Source organism: Toxorhynchites rutilus, chromosome 2, assembly GCF_029784135.1.
Source record: "Toxorhynchites rutilus septentrionalis strain SRP chromosome 2, ASM2978413v1, whole genome shotgun sequence".
Classification (NCBI taxonomy): Eukaryota; Metazoa; Arthropoda; class Insecta; order Diptera; family Culicidae; genus Toxorhynchites; species Toxorhynchites rutilus.
Genome location: NC_073745.1, coordinates 272,392,780 through 272,413,150, shown reverse-complemented (window position 1 = coordinate 272,413,150; position 20,371 = coordinate 272,392,780). Strand labels below are relative to the sequence as shown.

General features: G+C 37.9%; 1 protein-coding gene across 1 annotated transcript; it reads left to right on the top strand.

Annotated features, from left to right (window-relative positions):
• The first annotated feature begins 220 nt into the window (after window positions 1–220).
• On the top strand, window positions 221–16,878 carry LOC129767925 (ras-related protein Rab-2A). The gene is made up of 4 exons (XM_055769215.1): window positions 221–641; window positions 15,196–15,511; window positions 15,583–15,763; window positions 15,823–16,878. Exons 1-4 carry the CDS (start codon window positions 596–598, stop codon window positions 15,919–15,921), a joined length of 642 nt encoding a protein of 213 aa, XP_055625190.1. The 5' UTR covers window positions 221–595; the 3' UTR covers window positions 15,922–16,878.
• Window positions 16,879–20,371: the final 3,493 nt, after the last annotated feature.

Sequence of the window (20,371 nt, the reverse complement as noted above, 5' to 3'; positions counted from 1 at the left end):
TTAGAGTTAAAAATGGCCAATTATAGGTAAAAATGTCCAATTAAACGTGCCGCATTACAGGTCTGTCCAATTAGCAAAATGTCGCATTAAATGTAAATTACTGTGATCCATTACACTGAAACAAATTTCCCAATTCATCGATGCGATGTTTTCTCATCAATGTCAAACGACTTGACATTTGTCCTCCTGAATATGGTCCTGCGTTATTTCTTCTCATTTTCCATGTCGAGGAGTTTCGTTCGCAGTACCTAGTCAAGGAGCCACAGACCCTAATATTTTTTTTACGCTAGACGGTCGCGTTTTACCTCGGTGTAACAAAGAAAAATACAGTGATTTTCTCATTACCTAGTTTATTGTGACGAAAAATCCAGCTTCCTGCAACGATACGTGGTGTGTCTGTCCGTGACGGTTTAGCACGGTCTATTATTGTGATTTGCAGTTTCTGATTTCTAGAAGCAGCAAATAAAGTGTTCTGCCTTATTGTGCAACGTAATTAAATCGAAAATACGGAATACTAGCAGCTGAAAACAGACGGCGAGGCCTTTTCTCTGTACAGTCCCCGGAGATAGATATTTCTATCGCAGCTTCCACAAAGATGTCCTACGCGTACTTGTTCAAATATATCATAATAGGCGATACAGGTAATAATTGGGAAACACATATGACAATCATTTGGAAGTTGAATCTCTTCGAGATCAAAATATTCACAATGGAGACGGTTTGCTGGTACGCAGAGAGCGATGGGTTCCGCGACGCAAGCAAAATAATCAATAATCCACCGTCATCGTTTGCTATTTTGCCCCAAACCCCTGATAAAGCGTAAGCCTCTCGCAGTGGTGTAGGTGACACCGAGAAGACCAACAACGAAGGGACAACAAACATTTCACATTGGTGTTTGCGATTGCCTGCCTGCTGTGGGTGTTTTTGTGATCCATGAATTACAATGAATGATCGAATTTCTTCCGTAGTTATGAATAGAGAGTATCCTGATGACGATGAATTGATGATTCAGTTGGTCGTGTGAGCTCGCATGATGTTTTTTTTGCAAGATGCGTTATCAAGGACGGTAATTAATTTACTTCTTGTCGCTAAAACAAACATTTCTCGTACAAATGAAAAAACAAAAATAGGTTAAACAAATGTAATCTTCACTAATGGGAGAGTGGAAACAAGAAATATGTATAATTGATGACGCATTGCCTTCGTTTTCGAGTTAACAAAACATATGTTCAGTTATAGCATGGTAGACACGGTAAGGTTATTGAGCGATAAAATATGTTGTAGAAATTGATACGTAACAGTGGAGAAACTGCCGTATTGTATCGTAAGTGAGTGAACACGGTGCGAAATCGAACATGATGGATTCACTTTCGATCATATTGCATGGTTCTGGCGGTTTGTGAAGATAATCGTTAACGCGCTGGTGTGGTATGTGATTGGGGGAATCACTAGGACTAAGGGTGGGTTTAGACAAGGGATATATTCATGTGAAGAAATAAGATGAGATTTATAGAAATCGCAACAACCGTTTACACTAGCGTGAACTTCTATAATGAATATATTCATATCTTCGGTGAATTTATTCACCTGAAGTAGAACTGCATCCAACTTTAGTGATTTCTCACCAGTGAGAAATTCACAAGCGTTTACATATGCTGAATTTATTCAAGTTATATATACCTCGAATAAGTGTATCATATTTATTCTCTTCCGTTTACACCTATTTTCACGTGAATAAATCCATCTATAGCTATAGATCTCCCTAATGTAAACCCGCCATAACGTAAGCGATGCTGTCGGAATTGTATGAATTCGTGTCATAATTGGAACGCGCACTCGTATACACATGGCCATCTAATCGGTGCAGCGGTCTTCGTACAAATTGAGGCGTTCAAATTAAGGTTTCTGCTACGCTATCCGTGTTGTATTCGCATATTGATGCGCTCGCAGAATTATATCAAAAGCCTTGGGGTCTATAGCCTGATAAGATCCCCCATTGCAGTTTTCCAAGCGTTCATACCATTATTCCAATTGACATTTTACAAAATACCTCATAAAAATAAAAATAGTTGCGTACTGCACAATGGGATCGATAATAAGTGGTGTTATACATTAATGACTTTACTCAATTAGTCTGCTTATTTGCTGTATACTAGCTGTAAGAGTTAAAATTAAACAGATTTTTCGATGAAGAAAAAACACATAATTTTCAAAAGAACCTCAAATTTTATTCGAAGTAATCTCTTTTGATTCTACACATGTTCGCCCATTTTTTATTTATTTTATATTTTTTAAATTCATTCAAATTTAATCTGATAGAAATTATTCTATCGAGTTTGGGATTCAAATTATGGCCCCTAATTGAAAGTCGGCACTAAACGTTGACACCGTAGGGGTTTTTGGGGTCGGGGATGGTTTTCATGATAATTTGAGACCCCTCCCCCTCTCTAAGGGGGGCTGCCATACAAATGAAACACAAATTTCTACATTACTCGAGAACTAATCAAGCAAATGAAACCAAATTAGGCATATGGAGGCTTTAGGGTGAAATGAATGTTTCTATGGTGGTTAGATACTCCACCCCCTCTCTTTGGGGAGGCTGCCATACAAATGCACTCGAAAACTAATCATGAAAATACCATACAAATGAAGCATAAATGTCTTCATAACACAAGAACTAATCAGGAAAATAGAGCCAATTTTGGCATGTGATGGTTTTAGGGGAAACGATGAAACAGACGTTCGGCGGTCAACGATTCGATAACACGGAAGAAATTCGTGACGCAGTTCCATCGTACTTTAAAAATGTTGGACGCTACGCACTTCGCGCTCGGTATAGAAAAACTCGTGCCAAGCCATGAAAAATGTTTCGAACGTTACGGCGATTATGTATAAAAACAGAAAATAAAACGTAGATTACGAAAATCACCTTGTTTTTTGTCCTAACGTCAATTTTTTAAGGCACTGATACTTATTATGGCAATTGCAATTGGTAAGAGAGAGCTTAAATTTATTGGCAAACTAAATGATGAGACTGTTATTTGTTTGGTCATACAGCTTAGTATTCGACCACGCAAAGCAAATGAATAGCATATTTTTATTATATTTCGGAATTAAGTTTTGAAAGAAATAAAAAAAGACGAGTTGTCAAAATAAAGGTTATTCGTTGCAATTAACAAAAAAAGAAGGGTGGGTAATGTCGGGGACATAACCGGAGTGACCCAGGAATATACAAAGGGGGCAACTTTTGTTTAATATATTTTGACGTAGGACTACGTCTAACCGAAAGATATAGGGGGTGAAATGGAAATCTAGGTACTGAACAAGTAGGAAAAAATGCAAGATTTGGAACGCTTATAACTCGAGCATTTCTCAATAGATCGCAAAGGTTTTTGCATCAATTGATAGGAAATATATCTACGCATCTATCAAAACGAATAACATTTCATTTTTCTTGAGATAAATATTTGAATAATTGTGAAATATCAAGCATTGTCAAAATGCACTATGTGCCCATTTTTGATTGGTCCATTTTGTGCTCCTCAAATCGTACCGACCAAAACGGGCAACCAGAGCAGCAGCGAAATAGAATGAAGCGCGATTGGAAAGGAAAAAGAAAAAAATGAACGAAACATTGGTCGCAGTCTCACACATGCGTAATTCTCGAGCCAGCCAGTCAGCTTAAAAATACCCGCTCCGCTGCCGTAACGATCATTCTTTGTGTGGACACCGACTGGACAACATCGCTGCTGGACGAGTTGGACGACGAGGGATCGAGTGCCTTTCTCAAGGCAAGAGGGCGGAGGTGGTAGCGCTGGAGTAGAATAGAGTAGAGTTTTCAAAGGGCCTTTCTCAAGGCTAGAGACGAATGAACTGCAAAAGTTTAAAGTCTCTATAATACAATACATTTCTTCCTTCCGTAACGATCATTCTCATTCAAACCGTACACCACATCGGTTCGCATCACAACACATCAACAAACCAACCCAAGCAGCCATGTCTGGACATGGTAAAGGAGGAAAAGTGAAGGGAAAGGCAAAATCCCGCTCGAACCGTGTTGATCTGGAGTTCCCCGCAAAGATAGCTAGGCCGAGCGTGTTAGTACCAGTGCACCAGTCCACCTAGCCGGCGTTATATAGTTTCGGCCGCCGAAGTGATCGAGTTAGCTGGCAAAGCTGCTCGCGACGATAAGAAAACCCGCATTCGGAACAGAACACATTCGGTTCGGTGGATATCAAGACAACAGGCAGTTGCAGCGAGTGGCGAGTGGCAAACGCAATCGCAAAACGGCATCAGGTAGCAGAAGAAAAAAGTTTGTTCTTTATACAAACTGCTTTGGTGGCAAATCCAGAACAAGGCGGCATCGAGGGCGTTCGAAATGTTTTTTTTTTTCAAAACCACGAGTACGTTTTCTAGTAAGTTTTCTAAATTGGAACCATTCCATAAAACAAGGCACTTTTCAGGGCCATTAAACCTTCCAAAAAAGAGTTTAGGAAATACAGTTCAATGCTTTCTAAAACATTATCCAAAATAATAATAAAACACAAATTGATTTTTTCATAATTTGTTTGCCAGGATCTGATGAGTATGTGAATTTGGCAGTTGTTCTGAGCTTATTGATTTTCACCAATTCTTAAATTGCTTTTAGGGTGGGTTTAGACTAGTGATATATTCATGTGAAGAAATATGATGAGATTTATAGAAATCGCATCAACCGTTTACACTAGCGTGAACTTCTATAATGAATATATTCATATTTTCGGTGAATTTATTCACCTAAAGTAGAAAAGCATCCAACTTTAGTGATTTCTCACCAGTGAGAAATTCACAAGCGTTTACATATGCTGAATTTATTCAAGTTATATATACCTCGAATAAGTGTATCATATTTATTCTCACCCGTTTACACCTATTTTCACGTGAATAAATCCATCTATAGCTATAGATCTACCTAATGTAAACCCGCCATTAGATTGAAAGTACAGTAATTTACAATTATCTCGACATTTAGCTAATTGGACGGACCTGTAATGCGACATATTTAGCTGGACATTTTTGTAAACATAGAGTTCGGGGTCCAAATTATGACCCCACATTGAAAGTCGACACTGTACCACTGTCATCGCAAATGTTCAATTACAGGTTAAAATTACCTCCAATCCGATACTGAGTGGTGGTAATGCGACGTGCCATTGAATGTAATTTACTGTAAAATATGTCACAAGCTGGATGGGAAGAAATTTTCCAACTGTGAAAGCTGTGGCGAGTGGCAAATGCAATCGCTAAACAGAAAGTTTCAGCCGAACAAGATGGGTATATCGAGTGATAACAAAACAATAAACTCTTTAGATTGAAGATAATTTTTTGATCCTGAAAAGGACCCTTTTTAGCCTGCATGTGAATCCAACGAGCGAACAAATCGTAATGAATGTATTTTTTTGCCATCGCTCCCTTTTAATGCTCATTCGTTCGTCTCGTTGGACTCGCCCCTCTGGCTGAGTCTGCCGATTTGTCTCTATCCTGTGAGTGTGTACCGTTAGAGTATAAAACACGCGGACCCCAAAAAAATATCTTATTTTCTTTCAAACCGTAAACCCGTGTGGTTGTACGGCATCGGCATCGTGGACGTAACAAAGGAGGACAAGTTAAGTGAAAGGCAAAGTCTCACTCGAACCGTGCGGGTCTCCAGTTCCCTGTTGGTGGCATTCACTGATTGCTCCGCAAGGGTAACTAGGCCGAACGGATTGGTGCCGGAGCACCAGTATACCTAACAGCGATTATAGAGTTTCGGCCGTCGGAGTATATATATATATATATATTTTTTTTTTTTTTTTTTTGGATATCACTTTAGAAGCCATCGTATTTTGTAAATAACTTTTTAACTCTTTTGTAAATGATTTGGTGACCCTGAAAAGATTTCGTATCGTAACCACCGTCCGATAAAATGTCTGCAGTCTGCGAGACCCTTAGAGCTCTTAAGAGTCCCTTACAAGATAAATAATAATGACATTACTTCATCAGAATGACAATAAAAATGATCGTGTAAGGTTGTCAAAATTGAAATGACGGACATTAATGATGCATATCCGGATTTTCTGATCTCACTCCATAATTTCTGTAATAGGGCAGAGACACTATCATTCGTGGTGTCTAGGATACTGTGCGACATCTTGTGTTGAAATCTATGTTTGTGAGAAAATTTACTCTATCAGGTTAGTGAGCCCAAGAGAATTTTAAATACCTAAAATTTGAATGAAAGTTATTACTTGTTCAAGTAACAGAATGCATAAAACACGTAGCACTGAACCTTACCTAATCATTTTTTTATAATTTTTCTGAAATCCCTAATAAAATTCATTATTATAAAATAAGATTATACCCAGATAATATTTTAGTTCAAAGTTTTTTCACCATTTGCCGAAAACTTGTTATTCTACTACATAGAGCAACATATTTGATGCGAAGAAAGTGATTTTCATTTATATTATTTGATTTTAAAAGTTTGCCCATTCCACCTGAAAATCCATTCTCATTGTCGCTTCACAACGATGAAGTATGAAGCATAAAATGTTAATTCGCGATGGCTACTATACAGTGTCGACATCTACAAAGGTATTAAATGGTAATGAACCAAGCATAATCTATTATGATTAGTATGATAAAATACAGTTTTGAATTGTTAATAGATCAATGAAAAGCATTTCAAAATATTTTATTGAATGTTCATAACATATTATTCTGAACATTCTTCATTCATTACTGAAAAACATTATAAGAACTGATCAAATTGTTGAAATTATAATTAGAAATCATTATTAGAAACATGTTTCGTTTAAGATTTTTTCTTTGTTTGCAGAAAACCTTTCAAATTATTAACGGGGATGTTTATTTGACACAATAAATTGATTTTCATTGATAACTTTCATTTCGAAAATGTGTTGATTTCTCTTACGACTATGAAGGCCAGAGTTGCTGCATTCCTGCAAGCGATAAGAATGATCGTGTAAGGTTGAAGAATAAGGTGATTGCGGAATGGAGTGATTCTTGCCACTATTGTCATTACTGATAATGGGCCTGATTCTCGAATACACTTCACGGTGGAAACGAAATGAAACGTATCCGCGATGACAACGGTACGGTTTCGACATCTGGATACGAGATTAGCGTCCCACTAAACTTATCATTATTATATCAAATTATGAAATTTTTATATGAGATTATTATATCACATGAAGAAAACAAAGTTTTCCACTCACATTGAAAACCAGTTTGATACGAAGAAGTTAATTTTCATTAATGATTTTTTATTTGAAAAGTGCTCATTCTGCCTGAAAACTGATTATTATCTTCGATACTTCACTAACTCGTAAAACGTAGTTCAATGGCATACCGTTTATTTCGTTTCCACCGTGAAGTGTATTCGAGAATCAGGCCCAATGTCAATGCAACTGATCGTGTAAGGGCCGCTTTAGAGCGCCGTTGCCGTCGCTACGCTCCTGCCGCTCATGAAACTGTTCCAGCTTCTCCTGTCGTTGCTGCCGCTCCATGATGAAGCGATGACCTCAGCACATCCGTTCAGCTCCGCGGTTAGAAAAAATGAAGGTTTTGAAAAGCAACAGCCAAATTTATATCATTCTATTTGCGATAGAATTACAAGTAGGAGTGGTGTGCAATATGATTCATCATTTGTACCCAAATTATATTCCGCTATTACTCTGGTTGCTCGTTTTGGTCGGAGCCATTTGAGGAGCACAAATCGGACCAATCAAAAGCGATGCACACAATGCGTTTCGACAATGCTTGACATTTCACAATTATTCAATTGTTTATCTCAAGAAAAATGAAATGTTATTCATCGTGTCAGACGCGTAGAAATATTTCCTATCAATTGATGCAAACACCTTTGCGATCTATGAAGAAATGCTCGAGATATAAGCGTTCAGAATCTTTCATTTTTTCCTACTTTTTCAGTGCCTAGATTTTCATTTTACCCCCCATATCTTCTGGTTAGACGTAGTCCTACGTCAAAAAACATATTCCGATACCTCGTATTTTGGACAATCCGTAGGCCCACTACTTGGTTTTTCCTCTGCAACTGCGAATTCCTTGCCGGGTTAGAGATTTTCTAGCATATTCAACTTAAGCTTGCTTGGGATATCTTCTGGAATCGCATTATTATTTTCGATTCATAGCAACGTAACACGAATTTAAATTCCGCGCTGCCAACTCCTAAGACGATACATGAAATTTCGTCCTCCAACTCCGGGCCGCACCGATTCTTACCAAGTCCTGCTCCACCTGTTCTAACATCCTCGCTCGCTGGACTTCTTTTCTTGTCCCACCGGATGCGATGCGAATACCCTCTTTGTGGTACTGATTTCCGCAATCTTGCAACATGCTTTGTCCATCGCACTCAGTGTTACCACATATATAAATTTTTCTGTAATGATACAGACTTTCAGCATGTTTTTTGACCAAGAATCTGTATATACAGATTACAGATTATTGGATACCCATGCAGATTTTGTACAGATCTTGTAACAAAATGAACTAATTGAGTATTTGATCATTTTACGCAACAATTCACAAACTGAACCAGACAATTCGAACAGTACTGAACTGAACTATTTTTGTTACTGTCGAATTTGTCGAAATCGTATTTTTTCGCAATATAACGCGCACAAAACAAAGGTTTCAAACCATCTCGCTACAGAAACTGTGAACGCAATTATCAAGTCGATATTATAAGTTAAAATCCGAGGGGAAGTACCTCGGTACAGTTGTACAGTTGTCAAGGCTTGATTCTGAAAGACCATGTATAAACACCACGAAGAAAGTGAGGATTAAATGAATGTTTATAACGCGAAACTAAATGGAATAAACTCTTTCCGTCGGTTTTCTATAAAAATACATTTTAAAATGTTTTATTTTTCATTTTTTATTTGGCATAATGTTCTGTGTATCTAAAACTCTCAATCTAAGATATTACACATTTTTGATAAAATTAGACCTCTGTGCAAGAATGAATTGCACAGTAAACTTTAAGCATAGGCCTGAAAATTGAGAAATAATCTTATCCAGAAAACTACTGAAAACTATACCAGTGATCACGAGCTTAACAATATGGATGAGCAGAATATATACACTTTACTACAAGTATACAATTATTACTTCGTACTTAAATCTAACGAAAAAGTCATATTAGGTGCAAAATCCGCAATACAGATTCCAATACAGATTTTCTATTTTCTCTACAGATAACAAAGATTTTTTAGTTCGGAAATACAGATTTCAATGTGGCAACATTGATCGCACTCGTCCAGCCTTGGCGATTTTCTGGACCCTGGGTTAACCGTAGAGCTGCGCTAGTTCGTGGTTCATCCTCAAGTGCTTGCTCGTCCTCTTCGAGCATCGTCCTTGCTTCGTGCCCATAGAGGACAATCTGTAGAATCAGGAATTTATATTTATATTTATATATGGTACATTTCGTACGGGGTCGGAATTTGTTGGGCCTTAGGGATTTGTGGAGTATCAGCTATTATACACACACACACACTTCAGCTATACTCAACCTGCGGCCTACCAGTCTCTTTTGGTTGGCTTGCCTGACCTGTTAGAATTTTGTATGTGTAACAATCACAAAAACTTAAGAAATCATTTAGGAAACATGAGATGAGAATTACATTACATTACATTACACATCTAAACATTAGTTGGCTGTCTAGTTAAGTGGTAGTATAGTAATTTACATTTAATGCGACAGTTAGCTAATTGGACAGACCTGTAATGCGAAACGTTTATTTGGACATTTTTATCTCTAATTGGACATTTTTGTAAACATCGAGTTCGGGGCCCAAATTATGGCCCCACATTGAAAGTCACCACCAGACGTCGCCACTGTGCCACTCTCATCGTCAATGTCGCCTCCAATGCGACACTGAGTGGTGCCTCGGCATGTCGTATTAAATGTAAACTACTGTAGTAGAATAAACATCTGTTAAATACATTCAATCCGATCATTAGGGCACATTTATATATATAAAAATGGAGTGATGTCTGTCTGTCTGTCTGATTCTTATAGACTCGGAAACTACTGAACCGATCGACATGAAAATTGGTATGTAGGGGTTTTTGGGACCGGGGAAAGTTTTCGTGATATTTTGAGACCCCTCCCCTCTCTCTAAGGGGGGGCTGCCATACAAATGAAACACAAATTTCTGCATTACTCGGAAATTAACCAAGCAAACGAAACCAAAGTTGGCATGTGAAAGTTTTAGGGTGCAATAAATGTTTCTATGATGGTTAGACAGTCCTTCCCCCACTCAAAGGGGGGGGGGGCTGCCATACAAATGAAACACAAATTTCTGCATTACTCGAGAATTAATCAAGCAAATGAGCGGGACGAAGTTTGCCGGGTCAGCTAGTAAGTCAATAAAAATGAAATATCAATATGAAAATATGAATATGAAATCATTACCTTGAAGACATAAGACTGCTTCTTTCAGTGATGGTACCATATCAGAAAACTGGTCACGTCTTTATATGAAATAGTTTTACCGTTAATATTTGTTTTAACTATAAATGAATTTTGATGGTTTGCTCTCCAATCGAATCGGAAATTCTTTAAATTTTTTTCGTTTTATACATTATGGTTCCCTAACCAATAATTGATTTAAATTAGGGAAAATTGGAAGAAAACACATTTTCCGATCGTATTCTTGTGGTCGTATAAGTATAAGTATAAGGGAGGTACAATATTCAAATGTCACTACTAATAAGACAGGCGTAAATTTGTCGCTCGAAATGCAATTGCAAAACGAGCCATTCGCGATTTCAAAACACAGTATTCACAATTCATCAGCCATCTAGCTAGCGACCAGACATGAGTCTTTCGGAAAACCTTTCTCAAGGCCGAGTGTTTAGTGAGTTTTTCAAATTGGTCTTTTTCAAGGCTAAAGACGGATGAACTGATGAATTTAAAAGTCTCTATAATTCAAACATCATCATCATCATCATCATCATCATCATTCCAGTCGTCTCGCTCCAGTTCGATTCTAAGAAAGAATGAATGATAGATATCGCTCTGTATGGTGTAATTTTGTTCGGTGGGGGCACCGCATCGATTTGTATGCCGTCTGGCGAAGAGTGCCTCTGTATTTTGCATCACATCATATTTTAATCTATACTGGGGTGTAAGTTTAAAATTTCTGAAACAAGAGCGTTTCGTTTGGGCGAAGTTTCGAGCGTTAACACCTCTTTATCAGTTGTCCACTTTGTACAACTGTCAATCACTTCATTCGAACGATAAAAAGTGTATGAGTAATGTTTACTAATTGACCCATAAACTTGTTTTAATATCTCAAAACTGCTTCGAAAGCAAACTATTGAACTCACAAAAATCTATAAATATGAGTACCTGCTTGAAAGTCCATCTTAGTCAAGATTTGTCGTTGGCTGTCAGCGGAAGTTCTCTAAATATTGTGGTCGCCCTAGTCAATCTCAGTGTCTATTTTGCTACGGTGTTGAACAATTTTTTTCGACACAGAATGCTTCAAAATATGCAAGGAGCAAGCATAGTGTCGAGCGGAATTGCCCTTAAAAGAGCTTCTGTGAATTCAGGAGTGTGTTTGGATTTATCAATGTTATGATGTTGTTTTGAATTAAACTTTCTCTGTTTATTCGCCTGTAGTTTTGAAAAAGGACAATTGGAAATACCAAACTGAACAACTCGGCTTGAAAAATACTATTTGGAAAGACTTGCTGCTTGGATGACTGATAAATCGTGAATGACTGATTTGTGATTTTTTCGATCGATCATTCAACTTTCGTGATTTCATTGTTTTCGGGTTGAAAGAGACATAAGGTATTTTTCAACGTTGAGAGTTGTGTTCTTCGGTGAAGACTGAAATTGAAATTTTGTTTCGATGGTTGTGGCGTCCAAAAATCGAGGGGCGAAGGGGGGTTGAAAACGAGAGCTTGCTGAGTCCAAAGAGGAAGAACCCTAGACTAAACACGTCAATCAGTAGACTTGAGGACTACCCGGATTGTACGTATCCTGCTAGAATTCTTGTTTGCAAGCTCCCTGAGGGGGTTTCGGATGAGTAACTACTCGTTTACTCTCGAAAATGCAAGTGATTTAGTCTCCCAATGTCGGTGTATGTGATTTGAGAAAAACAGTTTACAATTGAGCAACATTTCATTGAAAAAGCAGCTATTCTCGAGTACTAAGAATACGACTGTTCTCTGGACCTTTTTGCTCCTTAAATGATGGTAGTAAGTCACAATGCCATTGTTAAAAACAATCGGTTAGAAGATTTCATGCGCATTTTGGCTCATGACATCATCAAAATGTGAGTTATTTTAACATTGTTTCGTTTCATCCTTATACATTCCATATTGAATGCAAATAACGACGACACCATATTTTGTTTACCAATCCAAATATACTATGTCTACTGCTCCACCTCGTATGTACCTCATTGCGTCTAACGAATAATGATTAGGCATGTGTTGGGCAGGGTTGCTATAATAAAATCTGAGGTTTTGGTCTCAAAAAATATTTTTATCTGTATCGAAATCTGTATTAACCCTTTGTCGTTTGTCTGCTCTCAGCCACCACAACAAAGAAGTATACTAAATTGTAATTTATGCAACAATTCATCATTTCACACTTTTTCTAAACGAATTTTAATGCTCTGTGAATTTATTCACGAACCAAAACGGTGCTACTATGAATAAAAGATAACGATGCTCAGTATAAACAAAAGTTGTGTATTGCGGCACTGTGTAGAATATTGATTTGCATGTCCAAACAGAATGTTAAAAGGCGAAAGACGCAAGACTAATTGTTTTTGTGATACATGTGAAAGATATCACACGAAATTCTTCTTCGTGTGATAGCAAATATTTTTAAACATGTACATAAAAACGTTGTTTAGTAAATACTTATCAGAAGTTTACAAAAAATAAGGGAATTTTGTCATAATCTCAATAAGTTATACATCGCTGCTTTTTCAAGTAAAAGTAATTGCGACCAGTACGACACACATGTCGAAATTTAATACTTATTTATTTGTTTTTGTCAACACATGATTTCCATCCCAATGACATTAGTGCTTAAAATAACTTAAACTAAAAATACGAAACCCTTTGCTTAATACGACCATAAAGAGTTAAATTTATACGTTTAATTTTCAAGCATTATTTTAGCTTTAGTATCATTGGTTGCCATATTTATTATGAACTTGACGACGTTGACGACACGTAAAAATTCACATTCGCTGTTTTTCAGTAGGAAAAAAACAGTGTTATTTATTTATTGTAAAGCTAGCCGATGACACAGAATTTGCATCTTTTTGCCTTGGATTGAACATGAGAAAACAGTATTACACGCTACATATAAACATATGATGAACGCCAAAATGACTCTCATTCAGACTGATTCGCCATATGTATAAAATTGGTGAGTTGGAAAAAAATATTATTGATATCAAACCATAACTAATATTGGATCGTTATTTTGAAAGATCTGTAAATCTGTATGAAAACCAAAAAATCTGTAATCTTTATCTACAGATTCTTGGTTTCAAAAAGTATGAAAAATCTGTATAAATACAGATTATTCTGTAGATATGGTAACCCTGATTTTATGAGAACGTGCGAGTTGAGTCCCCACTCAGGTCCTGACTTTAAAACTAGGCTCTGAGATAATTGAGTAGAACGTCTGGCCCAATTTATCATGGTTCCGTTTGCGCTGCCAGTTAATGGTGGTCTTAAGGGCTAAAGGAAGAAAATTAATTGAAGTCGATTTGACGCTGATTAATGTCCATCGTCTTTTCCAACATTCATTTTTGCTAGTGGGAAATTGAAGATTGCTGTAAATTTCGTTGGACTCTCCAAGACATATGGACTCGTTCATAGAGTACCCATCGGTAAAGTACAAATCATCTAATCGCAAATTATATTGTTCCTTGGAAGGATGGAATGATGAAAATGGAACCTGAGAGATATCAAAGAGAATCGATCTTTTAGTGCGAGTACGTCTGTTGAAACCTCGATGACTGTTCTTTGTTGGTTTTTTCCCTAATATGGGCCCCCCAAGACCATTTGGTCCCGAACCAAGATACTAAAATGACATGGAATAAGTTATAATTTCACCCAAAAGTTGAAGCTATCCGTGATGACAAATGTACAATGTCTGAACATTACGACTACCAAAACAATACATTCTTTTCAATAAAACGTACATTTATTTATACTATTCTAAATTTAATAATAACTAAATACTTACCTACCTAAAACGAAGAAGAACCATATACATTTTTGCTTTTTGGCGAAAATGAAAGCCACAGTCAGCAGATCGGACTTATCAACCAATTCTGTTACGAATTTACACCATTTTCGTTGCAATTATGAAAATCCATCGATCGTAAGCAGAATTGCGTGGGTGTAAATACATTGCCATTTAGTTCATATTTTCGGAGATTATCAAACTACCCCACCTTCTATCCATGTGAACTGCAATGTATCCCCTGTGAGTACACTGAGAGAAATAATTAGTAAATATAACGAATTTTTTGGTAAATACTACCAATCTATAGTCATTTTCGACCGTACTAATAAACACATATGTCAAGCAGAACCATGATTCGGAAGCCCAATATCGGCTGCATTTTCTCGCCGAAAATGCACGTATCAGAATTATATCCTTATTATACCTCCGTATTGCCTTATGGGAACAATGAAAATGGTTAATACGCGCTTTTCTCACCAGTTTTCAGATATGACAATATCCAAGCTTACTAATGTTATCGAGTAAAATATACTAATCTCTGGTAGGGATGCGGGTTTGTTGACAATATGTACAAAAAATTTGTACATTCTACTAATTTTGCATTACCAAATGTATTTAGTAGTTTTCGACCGAGGATTTTTCTAAGGGTAGGTTTGTACTCATACACACAACGCATTTCATCCCTCTTTGTGGGAATCAAATATTGATAACATGTGGGCGCTACCAGTATATTCTGACTTGAATTTCGGGAGCGCAATATAAGCACTGAAATCGATTTTTATTATCAGCTCATTTACCAACGCGTTTGGCGTTTGGCATTGCATTATGTTAGAAAAGCTTTTTCCATGGATAGAAAGAAACAAACCGTTTGATTGACGAACCTGCACCTTTTCCCATTTCAGGAGTCGGCAAATCATGTTTGCTGCTCCAGTTCACCGACAAACGCTTCCAACCGGTGCATGATCTCACGATTGGGGTCGAGTTTGGTGCCCGCATGATCACAATCGATGGCAAACAGATCAAGCTGCAAATCTGGGACACCGCCGGTCAGGAGGCGTTCCGTTCTATCACTCGCTCGTATTACCGGGGTGCTGCTGGGGCTCTCTTGGTGTATGACATCACACGACGCGAGACGTTCAATCATTTGACCACATGGCTGGAGGACGCTCGACAACACTCGAATTCCAACATGGTTATCATGCTGATTGGTAACAAAAGGTGGGTATAGAATTTTGGCGAGTTTCGCTTGCGCTTGTTAGTTCTAATCGTGCAAATATAATTTGTTTTAGCGATCTGGACTCTCGCCGTGAGGTGAAAAAAGAAGAAGGCGAAGCCTTCGCTAGAGAGCACGGTTTAGTATTCATGGAAACTTCGGCTCGTACGGCAGCGAACGTTGAGGAAGCGTTCATCAACACGGCGAAAGAAATTTACGAGAAGATTCAGGAGGGAGTGTTCGATATCAACAATGAGGTAAGTTACGCAACCTTCACTACTAAGCCGGTGTAATATCTTACTTCGTTCAATCACAGGCAAATGGAATCAAAATTGGTCAGCAGCACTCACCAACCAACCCATCGCTGGGCAGTGGAAACAACCCGGGCGGTCAGTCGAGCAGTGGTTGTTGCTAAAATGTTGCCAACCTACTACTACTACTGCTACTGCATCCCATTAGACACACTCCCGCATTTTTCTGCTCAGTATTTCGGAAATAGCACGGAGGGAAACGAAAATTACACGCAAGAGTGGGGGACTTCGTTTCGAGCGAACGGAAACAAATTGCAACTCCTGGCGGTAAATAATCCTGTGACAGTTGAGCGGGTTGAGTGTCGGCTGAAGTGAGTCGTATATGTTGTAAAATAAAATATATTTTTGTTGTTTTTAGTTATAAATTCAATCTGTAATTGACGTAATCATGCAGTTTTCACTGCAGTTCGATTTCTGTTTGTCAATTTGCTACAATAGTGAGGGTATGCTACAATTTAATCGTACACAATAATGAAATGATAAAGACGAGATACATAATGAATTATTATCTTTACTGTATATTTAGTAATATCTCGGGATAATCTCAACAGTAACAACACTAAACAATTTAATCCTTCACAAGAAACTTATTTGTATGCCTATCTAGCCGATCAAAGTTTATACCAAACTAGTTTTCTTTGGTTTATTTGAAAAATAAATAATGGAAAATGAATACCTATCGTCCACACTACTCTGATTATCCAGCATCACGAAACAATAAAACATTAGCTGTCGAGATTTCCACAGCGTTACATAACATTCGATTGACTTTCGACTCGCTCTCGGCAAATATTCCGTGTTTGTATGACTAGAAATAACTTTGGATCCAATCGTTTTATCCGGTGTGTGGTATTGAAGCGGCAGCATGTGGTGTGCAATTACATGAACAAGGAACTAATTGGGGTTTTTATGTACCATTCGAGAGAAAATACAAGATACAAAACTTTAACACAAAATAAGACAGTAGTGGAACAGTTAAGTTGTAATTACGTAAATATACCAATAATCTTTCAGTTGTGATTAAATTGAAATAAACTAAAATTAATGCGATTAATACTGAATTGAGAGCTTTGAGTAAAGGATGACCTTACCCATGTTACACGAAAATTGTGAGCAATTCTGAGGAAGCAGGGGAGATATACAGGGGGAAGCTATTCTAGATAAAAAAAACTGAATTGACAGTTTGTCTTAATAATTATTGATAGTTGATACAAATTCTTGATAATTGATACAAATTGCGAATTAACGCTTGAATGAAAGCTTTATGTCACGACACGAAGATCTGTTACTTAATGCATTCTATCAAAGGCCGTATCACCGATGTAGTGATTGAATGAGATTGGGTTCAAGGAACACATTTTATTGTGCTGAGTTTGTCTTTGCGACGCCAGTAAACCAGTAATATAAGGTCGTTTAATTATTCGTTTGTTTCTTTTTTCGTGTTTTGGCGACAATGTAAGAAATCGAAAGAATTTGGCAATTCAATTTTAATATCGTAAACGATCGAAAGGACAGAAGGAAAACATTAGACGATAAATGTGAACCGTGTGTACGATCCTGAAATGATAACCTCGGAAGCGGGTGCAATAAAACCCGATGCAATAAAATAACGATAGTAGAGGCGAATGAACTGCAAAGTTTAAAGCCTCTTAAAAACAAAGAAAGAAGAAGAAATAACGAAAAAGAAAGGGACCAAAAGTATCGCACACATTTCTTATCGCGCTAAATTCGTTGCCCTTAGAATGCAATATGAGTCAAAGATAAGGTTTAACCAGGAGTTGCATGTGTTTTAGTCATTTTAGTTTGTTCCAGGAACTTTTCTTTTGTTTTTCCCATTTCTATCATTGCTTGGTTTCCATTTCTATCATTGGTTTCTTCGAGGTTTTCCATATATTTTCCATATGACTGGTAGCTACGGCAGGTACAACTGGCTTTGCAAGGCGGCATTTAGTCGAAGTTTTCGTATATACGGATTGCATACTAAAAAAAGCATCAAATGCATCATGTGATGCGTAATCTTCTTTCTCCGGGTTACTTTCCATCAACGATTCTATTTTTGTGGATGTTCAATTTTTAGTTCCTGAAAGTGTTCAAATTATAGACTACTACATGGGCTGAAAAGTCCCGGAATTTTTCATGAAATCAATCGTTTTTTTGGGCAAAGCTGTACTTATTCCTCAACATAGTTTCCTTCGAGGACAATACACTTGGTATAGCGAGTTTCCAACATTTCGATTCCCTTTCAGTAATACGAAACGTCCATTGTCACAAAACATCGAAAGACGTCCACTCGATTACGCTTCAACAACGCCAAATCGGGTGTCGAATCATCCACGCGCCGCTGTTTTTGGTCGACGGTCAGCAAACGCGGCAACTATCGCGCGGATAGCTTTTTCATGTCCAAAATGTCGTGCAAAATGTACCCCACTCGTTCTTTTTAAATGCCTACGATCTCAGCCAGGGATGCAAAATTTCGAAAGAACATGTTGACATCGAAAAGCAAATTTTGTCAGTGCGAAATATCCTCACCGACACTCTTCACTTCTTTCTACCATGGTGTCTATAACGATTTGACTGCTGCCTCACCATTACGTTCGTTTTGATATAGTTTTCGTTCCATCAACAGAAATATCAGTTCATTCTCGATGTCAGTGAATACTCAAGCCGCAAATATCACCTTTCATTGCGTCCTGGTGAAATTTTCGTTGGTCATAAAACCATAAACCCAGTCCTCGAATGTGCCGTTGCCCATCGAAGTGTATAACGTATAACGTCTGACGCGGTGTCAGTGAGATGATATTTCTCTGCATGGAATTTTGTTCTCTTCCAATGTTCTTCTTCTTCAATGGCACTAACGTTCCTAGAGGAACTTCGCCGTCTCAACGTAGTATTACTTGCGTCATTTTTATTAGTACTTAGTTGAGATTTCTATGCCAAATAACACGCCTTGAATGCATTCTGAGTGGCAAGCTCTAGAATACGCGTGATCACAGTGCAAGTCGGAGGAAATTTCTTTGACGAAAAATTCCCCCGACCAGAACGGGAATCGAACCCGAACACCCGGCATGTTAGTTATGACGCTAACCACTCGGCCACGGGAGCACAACTTCCACTGTTAGCCGATCGAAAATGCGTATGAATATTTCGGGTGTTTATTCTCAGTGAGACAGTGAGACGAATGAGTGTGGGAAATAATGCAAAAACCAAATGTTCCACGTGATAGAGTGTCGGTTTCATGTAATTAAGTTCGGTTGTTTTTTCATGAACTGCAGGGGCATTGGTGATTGAATTTGATTTTCTCTCAATATCTTGCGCTGTCAATAAAATGAGAATGAGATTTTGCTACCCTGGTCTCACCTAACTCGCTTAAAGTGCGATTCACATACAACATACACGTCACGTTCACGTCCCGTCACGTCACGATACGTCAATGATTCTACCAAGGCGCCTAGAAGTATATACTAAGGTGGGCCAACTTGCTAAAACCACTCTTCAGCCATCTTGGAAGTCTACTGTGTTTTGTTTGTAAACAAAACACAATACGCTATTGCCGAAGGTCGCTCGTGATCAGTCTGTCTCTTTCACGCTACAAGCAAATAATTCCCTTCTACTTTCTTCCGTGCTGTTTTCATATACCGCTCCCCTAACCAACTTAGTGACGAAACGGCCTCACCTAGTACCATAGACCCGTCTTGGATTCTACCATGCAATTCTCATGAAAACATTCACATACACCAGCAACGTAACGACCCGTCAGCATACGTTCAACGAAAACGACCGGCAGGGTTTGTAGAAAAGAATAAAGTGCGATTCACATACAACATACACGTCACGTTCACGTCCCGTCACGTCACGATACGTCAATGATTCTACCATGCAATTCTCATGAAAACATTCACATACACCAGCAACGTAACGACCCGTCAGCATACATTCAACGAAAACGACCGGCAGGGTTTGTAGAAAAGAATAATTGACGGAAACGGACGGCTCGTTTGGTTTTTGTCTGGGCTTTGTGTCTCGGCTTTTGTTTTGATTTGGTTGTACAGTAATTTACATCTACATCGACATCAAGCTAATTGAACAGATCTGTGATGCAACACGTTTAATTAGACATTTTTACCTCTAGTTGGACATTTTTGTAAACATTGAGTTCGGGGCCCAAATTATGGCCCCACATTGAAAGTCGCCACCAGTCGCAAATGTCCAATTACTGGTCAAAACCGACTCTAATGCGACACTGAGTGGTGCCTCAGCATATCGCTTTATAAGTAACTTACTGTTCTTTTTATGCCAACATATCTTTTAGCTCCAAATTTCGGAGTGAAAATCATTCGCGACTAGTTGAAAGAATTATTCTGTGTATTATTATTGTTGCATAAGGGTCGGACTTCGGGGTTTAAGCATTCAAATAATTGAATTCAATGATTCTCATTGAATTTTTCAAAATTTAGAACTGATTCTAGGCATGCTGATTTGAAAGAGGGCATTGCAATTTAAAATTGTTGTAGGTGGCGACATGATGAATAAAATAAAATAAATCATTCGTTTGGC

Bases quoted from the DNA above. Each gene is read 5' to 3' on its own strand.
- LOC129767925 (XM_055769215.1), top strand. From the start codon at position 596: ATGTCCTACGCGTACTTGTTCAAATATATCATAATAGGCGATACAG. The intron at 15,512-15,582 runs GTGGGTATAGAA...AATTTGTTTTAG, and splicing joins ATGCTGATTGGTAACAAAAG to CGATCTGGACTCTCGCCGTG. The intron at 15,764-15,822 runs GTAAGTTACGCA...GTTCAATCACAG, and splicing joins TGTTCGATATCAACAATGAG to GCAAATGGAATCAAAATTGG.